We start from the raw sequence: 12561 nt of genomic DNA, 5'->3' as shown, positions 1-12561 counted from the left end.
GTTGTGTGAGCACTGTGATTGCGATGGACTGGCCTCAGCAGAACTGGCCTCTACTCTTGCTTTTGGATGGGAACAACATGAGAAAGGGTTCTCACATGGGCTTCAACGAGATTCGGGTTGCTTTTATTTCACAAATTAAGTTGCCTAAAAATCATGACCAGGATAGTTCAGGATGGGCAGTCTACTTAGGAATACTGAGGCAGCTTCCTATGTAGTATTTAATTTTGAGTATTTCTTAAGAGAATCTTTGTGAAATGTTTCAAATATATTTTCTGAGTTTTTTCTCATTTATAAGTGAGCTATGACTAAGTTTGGTCAGGTGATGCTTCATCAGTGATTTTTTTTGCTTGTTGACATAACTATTTCTATTCTGATGGTTGAACAAGAGCATGTAACCAAATACAGGACTTAACCTAGGAGTGTCACATTTCATGTTTCGTGAGACTAAACCAACCAGTCCAGGGTTCCTTGACATGTTTGAGATGAATATGGTTTTGAGTCCAGGAGCTTTTTTGGGGAGGAATTTTCAAAGAGGCATTTGTTAACAGTTGCTTGGGTAGCATGGGGTAGTTGTAGCCAGCTTCAGTAGGAATTACCAATCAATTCACAAAAAGACTTTGTCAGAACAGAAGGGAGATTTGGCTATGGAGACAGCAACTATGATTAGCTGGATTAGCCATGTGGGAGGAGAATACCATGTAGTTAAATTTCTCTCCATTTGGAGCTTTTAGCAGGAGATGACACTGATCAGAACTTCTGTTTGGACACAGGGGTGTCTCACCAAAATGAGAACTGACTGGGTGACTACTTCTCTTCCATTTCAACATGAAGGGAGAGAAGTTTGTCTAAATTGCCTTCAATGATGAGCTCCAGCTTGTAAGCCCCTAACCTGGAAGGCTTTAAATTTGCTGTTCTTCTAGACTATAATTGCATGTTACTCTGGGGGTAAAATTCCCCACTGGAAAAGGTAAGAAGATATTTAAACAGGAAAAAAAAAAAAGCTATGTTTGATGTACTCTGGGCAGTCCTAGAGCAGATGCGGAGTCAGAGGTGCATGTGTCTCTGCAAAGTTTCTTTTGAGAACTGACTGATGTGGTTGCTTTTCTTTTTCTTCAGAGGAAAGGAAATGAGATACAGCTGGGATTTCTTCACTGACTTGTTAGATAACATGGCAGACTTAAAGATGTTAAAGTTGAAAGAAAAAAGATGTCGTCAGTGTTACACATATGAGGCAAATGGGGACTCTTGAGCTGAGGAGAGAAGAAACATCCGTAGGGTTCCTGTTTCTGTACTGTCACCATCAATGTTATTGGTAGAGCGCCTGAGTTGATATGGGTGAGGTGAAACACCAGCCTAATGTTGAATATGTTGGCTGGTGGTTTGAGGAGAAATTCCCAGTAAGGCTTTCTTTTTGGCAGGGAAGACTTCTCCATTTTCCATATAGTCTGATTCTCTAAGGTTACAGAAATGTGCTGTATGAAACAATGTGTGTGGAGGGTTGTCTGTGCTTGAACTTGTCATGTTAAGGTTGCCCTGTCTATCTGTAAGACTCCTGTCCCTTATTAGACTTGCTGTCAGTGTCAAAGGGTCAGCAGTAAGACTTGGTTTTAGAAAGTGAAGAGTGTTAAAGGAGAGGCTGATTTATTAGGGCTTAACTGCAAGAAATCCACCCTCCTGCTGCCAGGAGGCTCAATGACTTGTTTAATATGGAGACAGTTAAGTGAAGGATTTGGGACAGGACTGGGGAAGCTCTGCTGTGAGTGCATCCACCGAGCTGAGCAGTTGTAGTAATCTGTAAATCTTTTGCAGTGAGTCCTTTGGTTAATGTCATCCACTGCTTCCCTTTTCTTGTCTCAGGTAGTCATGTCTGTGTGATGTGTGCATTGATGTCAGTTGCATGAGGTTTGGTGATGTGGATCAGAAGCCAAGAGGAGGTAAAACAACTGTACTTTAATTTATGGCTGGTATTGCTGCATCCAGTACTTACATTAACTAGAAAGCTTTCGGAGAAGTGTAATCCGGAACTGCGGCTTAGGGCTTGTAGGAACTGCTCGGACTGTTGCTGCCATCCCACCCTGGGGGTATCCTTGTGGACGGCACTCATAAACGTCATTGGTTAACACAGGTGGAATATCATGTTAAGGATCTAACCATTTCTGTACACTTATGTAACTAAACTAATGTGTGTGGAGGCTGGAAAGAATTCTGGACATAAGGCTGTGAAACAACTTGAATCTGGACTACTGCTCAGCTCAAAGATTAAAGACCACGTAAGATACTGGGGAAGGGCACATGTTTTGGTGCCTGGTCTGCAACTGTGTGTCTGGGGACTGGGTGAGAGGGAACAGAGCAGGAGCTGGTTTTGCTGCTATGCCACCAGTCCTGTCTAGCTCAGCTCCACAACAATAGACACGAAAGACTTCTTTGGGTCACTATGATCCAATCTGGGGAGTTTCAATGTCACTTCCAGGGCGTATAAAGCCTCAATGGAGCTGCTGTTAGCTAGTACTCTGGTCAGTCTCAGAGGACCCTGAAGTTCTCCTTTTTTTGGTAAGGGTGGCCCTTACCAGGAGTGGAGTTTCTGGTGTGTTTGGATGCACCTTGCCTTGCTATTTCTTTTATAGGCTTCCAGAAGACCTCTTCTCCCAGACTTTTAACTGTAAATTTGATTAAAAGTCAAAGAGAACTTCACTCTTTCTTCTGAAGTTGCCCTTAAAAATAATTTTAATAATTATTTATTAATTTTATCTGAAAAATAATTATAGTTTCTGGAGCACAAGGGAAGGAGAAATACTAGTTCTTGACTTTACTGTTTTCTTTTACACTACCTCTGTCCTCAATTAAACAACTGAAAAGCCCACTGAACTCAGACTGGGCTGATTTCTGATGGCATTCATACACTTCTGTGCTTGCATCTCTGCTGATACAGGGATTGTCTCATTTGTCTGTTTAGTATCCAGAATGATACATTATTTTGTTCCTCATGAGGCTGTACCATCAGATGCTAACATAAGTTCAAAAATGTCATAAAAGATTTCCATTGGGGGTGGTGGGAAAGGGTTCCTATTCTTTTCATTTATTTTTAAAAAGCCACATCTTTCTGAGCTTACCATTCTTCCTTCCCCCACTTTTCAAACCTTGTTACTCTGATGTAAATTGCTTTGGGGGTCAGAAGCTTAAACTGTTCATTTGTTGTGCTTTTGAAAACACCTATTTGTGTGTTTCTGAAAAGGACAGCAAAGCTTGCTACCTTCAGCAGCCTGCACTGGAAACAATGCTTAAGGCTCCTGACAGGTCCCCAGGCTTGATGCTAGAAGGCATGTGTGGGAAGTAAGACACCAAAGGATATTTGCTCTCACAGGCAGGAGAAGAGTCTCTGTTTCTGTTAATATTTCAATATCATGGGAAATTTCTTCAAGGCCACCAGTACCTTCCCCTCCAATTACCATGGCAAAAATCTCTATCTCCAGTTCAACCTGCAAGCCTGCTGCCACCTAGGAGAGACAGAGGATTACTCACAGGTAAGGTGCATGTTTCATACATAATCCCCTCCAGCAGTGCTTGCAGCTGGTGGTTCTTCTGTGTTTGATGAAATTCAAGACTTAGTGCCCAGCGCACATGATGGTGCTTGCCAGTTACCCAGTCTCTGTTTCACTAGAGAGGTCTCTACAAAACAGTGTCTCTTCACATTGCAGTTTGAAAGAAAACTGCCACGTGTTTGCATTTTTTCCCCTTAAATTTCCTTTTAGGTTCCAGAGGGAAAAGGGTAATTGGGACAGCTGGGAGAGAATCGAGAGGTGGTCGATGTCCCAAGGCTGTCAGTGTTGAAGAGGCATTTGGACAATGCCCTTAATAACATGCTTTAACTTCTGGTCAGCCCTGAAGTTGTCAGGCAGTTGGACTAGATGATTGTTGTAGGTCCCTTCCAACTGCAGTAGTCTATTCTATCCTAGAATAAAAGAACATAGAGGTAGGGAGACGAGTGATACAAAAGGGATGGATGCGTGGAGAGGAAAAGAAAATAGAAATTATTACAGCTGTTTTTAAGTACTGAGTTGTGGCTGGTGCTCTGGACTAGGAGGTGTAACTTGCATTCTGGCACTACCTCCTTGCACCTGTAAAAGCATTGGCAAGGATATTGCCTGGTATTAGCTGGATGCAGTGGGGATACTGGCCAGCACAATGTTTATTCAGATATGACATGTAGGTGAAGAGAGAGACTGAACAAAAGCAGAAAGCATGAAAACTTCCTACTTAATGGGACAATTTCATGTGCTATGGTACTTCACTAGATAAAAGACTTAAGGTGGAGAATATTTGCAAGCAGGAGAAGAAATGGCTGAGGCAAGTGTTTACTAGGTTCAACTCTTGAAGGTATCAGGACAGGAGATAAAATGTAGGTGTAAGACAGAGCAGATACAACAAGTACCCTAAACCATGGGAAAAGTCAGAGGCAGTGGCAAAGTATCCCAAAAAAGCTGTCTTTAACCTCGGTGCTTGACCCTGCCACTTTCCACTGAACTTAACATGTTTATCCCTCTGCATTCTGGCACAAACTCTGAGACTCAGAGCATGGCAGGTGCTTGAAGGCAGCAGAGGGACAGTGGAAGGCAGCATCACTTCAAATAACTAAACAAATCTTGTACCCTACCAGCTCTATTCTGGGACAGCTGGTGCAAGAGAACCCCTAGATGGCCTGAAGGCCAGCTGAGCCTAGCAAAAACCAAAAGATATTCTGTGTAACCTACAGGTCCTGGTGCGTACATCACTCTCAGTCCTGTGTGCAGAGGTGGTTGCTTCACCCGAAACCTGTCAGAAAGAGAAGAGAATCAGTTTGCCAGAAACTGTTTCAGGCAGGGAAGGCACTGCTTGGAAGCAGGCTGTCTGCTCTCCCTCTGTTTGTGCAGACAACAGCAGAATTTTTTAGCTCATCCTTCCCATCACAATGTACAACTTGGGCTACAGTGGTATTCCTCGGCTTCTCACCACGGCTCAGGTTTCTAACAAAAACACTCAAAGGAGCAGATTAATGGGCCAAAGTAAGTCTCCAAAGAGCTTGTTACACTGCCTGGTCCTTACAACAGATGGTGAAACATCAGCATTCTAAGCCTGCATACACAAAGGAAGTACAAATTACATCTTCTTGGCAAACACCTGTGTGTTGCACACCAAGTCTTTAATGATCTTTATTTAATGTCCTTTGATATGATTGCATTGCAGACGCATGATACAGGTATAAATTTTCTGTAAATAATCCTCTTTAATTTTACAGTACCCACTAAGGCAGTAGTTTCACTTCATTTCTCAGTGATTGTTTCACATTTGTGCAGTCTTTTTGTGCACACAGCTTCCACTGTTAAGATCTCTAAAGACCATTAGAGCAGATATTACCTCTACTTTTGCATGGCTCTGGACTTTACCCTGTGATTTTTCATTTCCACTTGAAGAACAGTTACCAGCATGCACTTGCACCAGAAGCTGTTAAAGGAAAGGCAGTAGAAGAGGCATTCCTAGCATATGGCTCCATCTTATGGAAAGCTCTGGCAGTATTATCAACTTGCTGTCAGAATTCCTGTGCTTTCTTTGGAGTGCTGACTGTTATGACAAACTGGACTTGATTTTTGTCAGGACTCTCCAGCAAGTTCAGGCTATGGTATGGATAGTCTGAAGGGCACATAGTTAACTACTGACCCTGTCACGGAAAAATTTTGCCTTCAGTGTGAGGCAGACATGGCTCAGAGTTGCCCACTGTTGGCCCTACCTCTGCCTTCAGCATGTTCTGCTGTCATTCAACAGCTAGTCACTTAACTCTCTTCTCAAAGCATCTAGTAAAAGGCTTAAAAGATAAGCTGGATTTATCAGAATTTTGGTGGTATTTTCCTTGACTGTCTACATACAGTGCCCTGGCATGAAAAAAAAATAAATAATGTGCACATCACGAGTGCTAGGATGGTGGTTTGTGATCTGTTGATTTATCCTGGCATGTGCCATGACGCTTAAATGGGCATTAATGGAAAAAAAAAAGTCTCTTTGAGGCCATATCTAACTAGGCTGACTTAAAAAAAATCTCTGCCCTCCATCCTGATGTAAGGAGCTGTACAGTAGTCTCTCAGCTGGTCTTGAAGAGATTTCTAAAGTGCCTAGTTGGCTGAGTACTCACAAGAGATCACAATGATCCCACCAGGGTAAGTCTCCTGTGAGCTCCTCTTTTGATGATCATTAGCTACCCAAGGAGTAACAATAAATGTTATACATAAATGTTTATGTTTATTTCATTCCAGCACTATAGTGCCGTAATAAAAGGATGCTATGACTGCTGAGGTAGGGTCACTGTGACACCTCTCTTAACTCTCTTTTTAAAGAGGATATCAGACTGTAGGTCAGCTGCATCCAGAAAAGGGAAGTTGGGCAGGTTCTTGCTCATGTAAATAATGCTCCAAAGAAACAGCATCCAGAAGCTGCAGCACATCAGGGCCATGAGACTTGCACACTCAAGCCCAAGAATGTTTAATACCCTCCTTACTGTTTTCCTTAACCAGTGCTAATGTTGCAGAAGAACCCAAAGACTATTTATCACCAGTGCTAAGAAGAGGAATCAGCTTTTGAATGACCTAGACCATCAAGACAGTAGGATGTTTATTTCCATGCTTTCAGTTAGCCTCAGTCTCTTGGGACCTGTGGATCTAGCAGAAAAACAGGAGAGGCCCAAGCCTGGCTTACTCTAAGTTTCTGAAAGAACAGTATATAACTGCCCATTGGGACAAATGGATGAGATTGACCTAAACAACAGCTTTCAGTTAACTGCTACATAAACTAAGAACCTCTCCAGCTGCAGGAAGTAATTGAGGATAGGTGGGAGTGAGAAGCTGACATTGGAAAACTGGTGGGAATAGCTATCTTAAAGCACAGGAATTTAAAAAGCTTGGTTTTGGCTTTGCGGCTTTTGAGCTGTCTGAAATGAAAACTTCCCACCAAGTACTGCAATTCTTGAAAGCATCTGGTGGGATTATAACCATTCAAATGAAGCTATTTTGAAGTGAAAAACCTTCAGTGGAAGCCCGGAAGTTGTATGGACCTCTGTCACAGGTTCTCCTTTAAGCCAAAAAGCAAGGTACATATAGCATAAAGGCAAGTGCAGTTGAGCAAATGGAGTGGGAAGGATACGCTTTGCCCTCTTTTCTGTCACACGTATGGCATGCGGGGGGGACAGGGCAGTGCTAGTTTTGGCTGGGATAGAGTTAATTTTCTTCATAGTAGCTAGTATGGAGCTAGATTTTGGATTTGTGCTGAAAACAGCGTTGATAATAATAGAGATGCTTTCATTACTGCTGAGCAGTCCTTACAGCGAGCCAAGGCCTTTTCTACTTCTCACACCACCCCACCAGCAAGTGGGGGGGGGGTGCACAAGAAGCTGGGAGGGGACACAGCCAGGCAGGATAGCTGACCCCAACTGACCAAAGGGATATTCCATACCATATAACGTCACGCTCAGCATATAAAGCTGGGGGAAGAAGAAGGAAGGGGGGAATGTTTGGAGTGATGGCATTTGTCTTCCCAAGTAACCATTACACATGATGAAGCTCTGCTGTCCTGGAGATAGCTGAACACCTGCCTGCCCATGGGAAGTGGTGAATGAGTTCCTTGCTTTGCTTTGCTTGCATGTGTGGCTTTTGCTTTACCTATTAAACTGTCTTTATCTCAACCCACAAGTTTTCTCACTTTTACTCTTCTGATTCTCTCCTCCATCCCACTGTGGGGGAGTGAGCAAACGTCTGTGTGGGGCTTAGCTGCCGGCTGGGGTTAAACCATGACGAGGGGTCATAAGCACACCTGCCTGAATACCGCTATAGTAAAACCACTGGAACATATGTGCAGTCACTCATAAGGGGAATTCTAGCGCAGAAGAAAGAGCAATCAGAAACATTTTCTTACTGTATTTACATATTCTCTAAACCACAGCTGGGTAATCTGATAATTTCTTGTGATTTGTCATGCAGGGCAAGAGCCAAATCTGCTGGACTGCAGACCTAGAAATGGACTTACTTATGCTCACCACACTGGAACACAGTGTGGTGCTATGTTGTCCCACACACTGACACTGACTAAGGGAAATGTGTGCGTAAATAAATGCTTTATTTCATCCTTGTCCTCTGTCTGTTTCCAGTGTCATCACTGGAGCTGTTTTTCAGTGCAGCTAAAGACACGTAGCTGCCTGAATACAACTGTGCCCATTTAGATTGTCTAACTAGCAGCATCCAGTGATATTTTCCAAAGCCAAATGTAATACTGGTTGCCATGAAAGAGTTCAGTAAGAACCAGTAAATAATCTGTGATGGGCCAGGACTATGCACATAGCACCTGCTGTTCCTTACTCCTTTCCATCTTCCTAATAACACTAATATGCAAATAATGCTGAAGCATCTCTACTATTATCTCCTCTCCTCTATTCAGTCAGTCATTATTAAATGACTCCAAACATAAAAATGCCATTTGTTATCTCATGCTAATCAGATCAGAAGTTTGACAATTAACAAGCAATGCATATTTGGACAGTTAAAAACCAAGGTACTAAGAATTTAAACTAACCTTGAGAAGTTCACACCAGCGTTCTTCAGGATCACCGTAGCCACGTAGGTGCAGTCTTTCTTTAGCACTCCAAATGTCACTCTGGGTGGAATGAGATGGAATCCACTAAGATGCTGTCGTCTTGTTGCAAGAGAAGATGTGTTGACCTTTCCTGCGACAGGATCTTCTATCTTTGCAAACAGAATTAAAATATTAGACAACAGAGAAAGTTGGTGGCCATCAAGTTCGGTTCAGAGTTACTTAACCTACATTTGACCTCTGTCCAGTCATCCTGAAAAAATACAAAAAGACACCCTAATTTGAGTAAACACTGAAAAGGCACTTTGAATATTGTCCAGAAATTTATACTGGTTTTAGTTTTCAGACATATTAAGCCATTGAGATGTCTCAGGGGGAACTATGCTTTTGGCATACATGTTTGTTCTAGCAGTTGAGAGGAAAGGTACTTTTACAATTGCCAGTAAACTTACATGTAAATTGCAACTGCTACCGTTTCAGTAAACAGATTCAAAATACCTTACGGTATTGTTCCAGAAGGAATATTTCATGCAAAAAAAGCTGACTGAGAGAATATTAATATCAACAACAAAGATGTTCTTTTACCTTTTTATTTGGTATGGAGTTTGGTTTTCTGCCCTGAAGTGATGATGGTAATTTCACTTTCTCTTTTCTTGGCTGTCCTGCAGCATTCACCAGCAGGCTCTGAACTTTATGTTGAAAGGGTGTCTCTTGTGATCTTGCAGCCTTGTTTAGGTCTGGGAAGGAAAGATTTCCAAAAGCATGAAAAACAAAGCATCATATTCAGCCTAATCCTGATGTTCTTGTTCAGATAAGACTTTTATTTTCCATGACAGTATTTGATTAGCACAAGGACAGAAGAATTGGTCTCATTTTTATTTAAGAGGACAGACATTAAGAAACCCCCTTATAGCAGCAAGTAATTAAAATTAACTAATAAGTAAAGTTGACCTATAACTATTAGAACTAATTAGTTGGAAGCATCTCAGTGGAAACGTGCAATGAAGATAGAAACATCTGTGAAAACACTAAAAGTCAAAACTGAGGACATTACCATTCCAAAGGCATGCCTGCACTGCACAATGATCAGTTGTGCAGAAACACCCAGGCTGATCAAGTCAAATCTGTATGTCCATATAACAACAAATTCCAGTCCAGACCCCAAAGCAGTACAGCTCTGCCAGCACAACCAGCTTGGAAGCCCTGTCTCTGAACAGGATTTATTGTCTTGAATACAACAGTTCATTCATATGGATGACCTCTATGATTCTGATTCTGGGCTTAAGATGGTTTTTTAGCTACCTTGTCGTCTTTGAAATATGCTCCGCTGTATAATGTAGATAGATGGAGCACAGGGATGGCCAGAACAACTTAGATCTAAATACAGCTGCTTTTGCTCAACAGCTTAAAACACATTTAGCTTATTGTAAAGTCTGATAACTTCTGAAGGGCAAACACAAGATAATTATGGTGGCTGTCTTCTCACCAGACATCAACCTCTAGCTCAGTATTTTGTACTGAAGAGTTGTTTTTTTCTCAGTTTGGGCTGCAGGCACCGTCTAGCTGAAATGCTGAGTCTGGTCAGTTAGTCATTGTGAAGAGGCAGAAATGTTATTTGAGAACAGCATCTTCTCTAGATTCCCCTCTTATTTCCAGACAACAGAACTGCAGGTGGGAGAGAGGGGCTTCCCACCTACACAGCAAATGGCCCAGAGCTTATAAAAAAAGCTAAAAAAGAAAACATATACAGTATGGAACAAAACACTAGCATTTCTTGGTTTGCCTATAGGTAAGCAAAATTCATGCACTGACATTAGAAGTTAGTGTAGTTTTGGCATCTGTCTCTCTCTCCACCCCCTCCCTGCCCCCCAAGCTGCTGTTTCTTTTGTCACCTACTGTGCGGCCCTGGAAGTACAGATTAGTACATATCTGCCCTGAGGTTTATGGATTATGCATAAAGAACAGAGGAAATTTAGCAAGTTTGAAGGCAACAGCTGTTGCAGAGCCTCACAACTAAGAAAGGGTACCAGTATAGTGTGGAAGGGAAAGGAAGGGGAGAAGAGAAGCTGTAACTATGGGACGCAAGGATAGATTTTTTTTTTTTTTTGCAAGCATGCACTGCCAAAGCTCAGCTGGCATGGCATTATGCGGCAGCCAAAGGTTGGGGCTAATAAAAGCAGACTGGTGGCTCTCCAGTGGTGATCATCCAAGACTGTCATCGCAAGCAGATGCATAAATAGAGTGAATGACAGTAGACGTAGCAAGGAAAGCAAATATGAATGGGGATGTTTAAATGGCAAAGACCATTTAAGCACAGAAAACTCTGTTCTACAGTCTTCTGTTAAAGGCCTTAATGAGCAGGAAAAATTGGCTTGTGCAATTTTTTTTTAGTAGAGAAATTACTTCTTTGGCTTTGTCTGCAGTTCTACTGTCCCCATGTTGTAACAGCAGCCTCCTAGGGTAAAGGAGGGAATCTCTCCCATTAGTTTTATACCTCTCTCCCTGCCTGCCAGCGTTGCATGCAGATGTATTTGCAATGCTGAACAAAGATAGGTGGATTTAAATTTCTATTGTAAATATTTTGTCAAAGTTATAAGAAGATAGATAGTAACCTGCTCCACACTACATTCTGGAAGGCAGCTTTACCTGTTGTGCTGCTGGAACCTTCATTTTGTTTTGAATGTGCCTGCAGCAGAAGGTCAGGTGAAGGTGAGGAATCATTCATAGTATTGAGATGTTCAGATGCTAAAGGGAAATTAATGGAATACTGTGACCAGTGTTTTTCATGATCATCAGTTTCATAAACAGATTTAAAAAAAAATCACAGACTTTGGCATTTTAATCTAGACAACCTTTGAAAGCTGTCTACATAACCATTAAAGGCTAGGTAACTTCTGCATGTGACAATTTGCTCCACTGGGCAACAGGGATCAAAAATGCCTACCTTGTGATTGGTCATTTCTTGTTCTCTGGCTAACCGAGCAATAAACCATAAAGGCCTAACAGACGATCCAACACAGGTCTTCTGGTGACTGCAATATGGTGATTGCAAAATGAGGAAATACGGGAATTAGTGGGGGTCTGATAAAGCCCCATGGAGGACTGCTTTCCTGATATGATCCTTTGCTGTGTGTGACTTTTAATCTCACTATGTGATTTCAGTAACTTGTGGGGCTGCTTTTCAAACATAACTGAATTATTCCTCTCAATGCTGTAAAGCTCAAACCTAAGATGATGGTTCGTTCTTTCACTGCTTCCCATCATGCAGTCACTGCTTTCCTCCTATATCCTCCAAACTATCCTTAGCCTGCATGTTTCCTATTCCATATTGCTTTTGCCCTCATCCCCAAGCTGCCCCTCTCACCACTAAATTTCAGAATTCCATCTCCCATTTTACTCCTATAGTCATACTAGTCTTTTCCTAAACTTGGCCTCCTTAGTTCTTGCTCATCCACTCCTAACTACTGTTTATTCCACTGAAGTTTTTCTTGAGCATTTTGCGTCCATCCACCCCTCATTCATAGCACAATTCTTCCCCTTTGCATCCAAAGCCTATGGTGCTTCCACATCCAGTGATGTCTGCAAAGGCACCTTTAACGCACTAAATATAGAAGTCTCACAGACCACATTTATATTAGTGGATTAAACAGGAACATTCCCAGATACTGGAATATGATAATCTACACTGTTAAATTGTTAGAACACTGGCATGATATTGACTGTGCCACCTAACACTCTCCCTAAAAACACTCTCAGGTACACAAGTTTTGGCCTGGGAAAAGGCCATCTTGTATTGGGAGACTGAATTTACACAGCCTACTCCATATTGGTGGATCTCAATGTTAGGGAATACTGCTGGGTATGTTTTGTGTATCAGAGTGGGTATAGCCACTGTAGTCCAAGTAGTTCATCTGTCAAAATGTCTGGGAATACATGGGGTCAGATAATGTAACCTTA

General features: G+C 42.0%; 1 protein-coding gene across 1 annotated transcript in view; it reads right to left on the bottom strand.

Annotated features, from left to right (window-relative positions):
• The window catches only part of SPAG17 (sperm associated antigen 17), a 118004-nt gene that overhangs the window by 1271 nt on the left and 104172 nt on the right, over positions 1-12561 (bottom strand). Inside the window, exons 42-47 of the mRNA XM_054810419.1 lie at positions 11251-11349; positions 9190-9341; positions 8587-8756; positions 4749-4809; positions 3350-3494; positions 1988-2125 (exon numbers count right to left, since the gene is read on the bottom strand). Of these exons, the coding sequence (XP_054666394.1) occupies positions 1989-2125; positions 3350-3494; positions 4749-4809; positions 8587-8756; positions 9190-9341; positions 11251-11349 (764 nt within the window). The 3' untranslated portion in view covers position 1988. The remainder of the gene's footprint in view (positions 1-1987; positions 2126-3349; positions 3495-4748; positions 4810-8586; positions 8757-9189; positions 9342-11250; positions 11350-12561) is intronic.

Source organism: Grus americana, chromosome 1 (assembly GCF_028858705.1).
Source record: "Grus americana isolate bGruAme1 chromosome 1, bGruAme1.mat, whole genome shotgun sequence".
NCBI classification, from domain to species: Eukaryota; Metazoa; Chordata; class Aves; order Gruiformes; family Gruidae; genus Grus; species Grus americana.
Note: the sequence above shows the minus strand (reverse complement) of the source record. Positions and strands in the feature narration are given on the sequence as shown.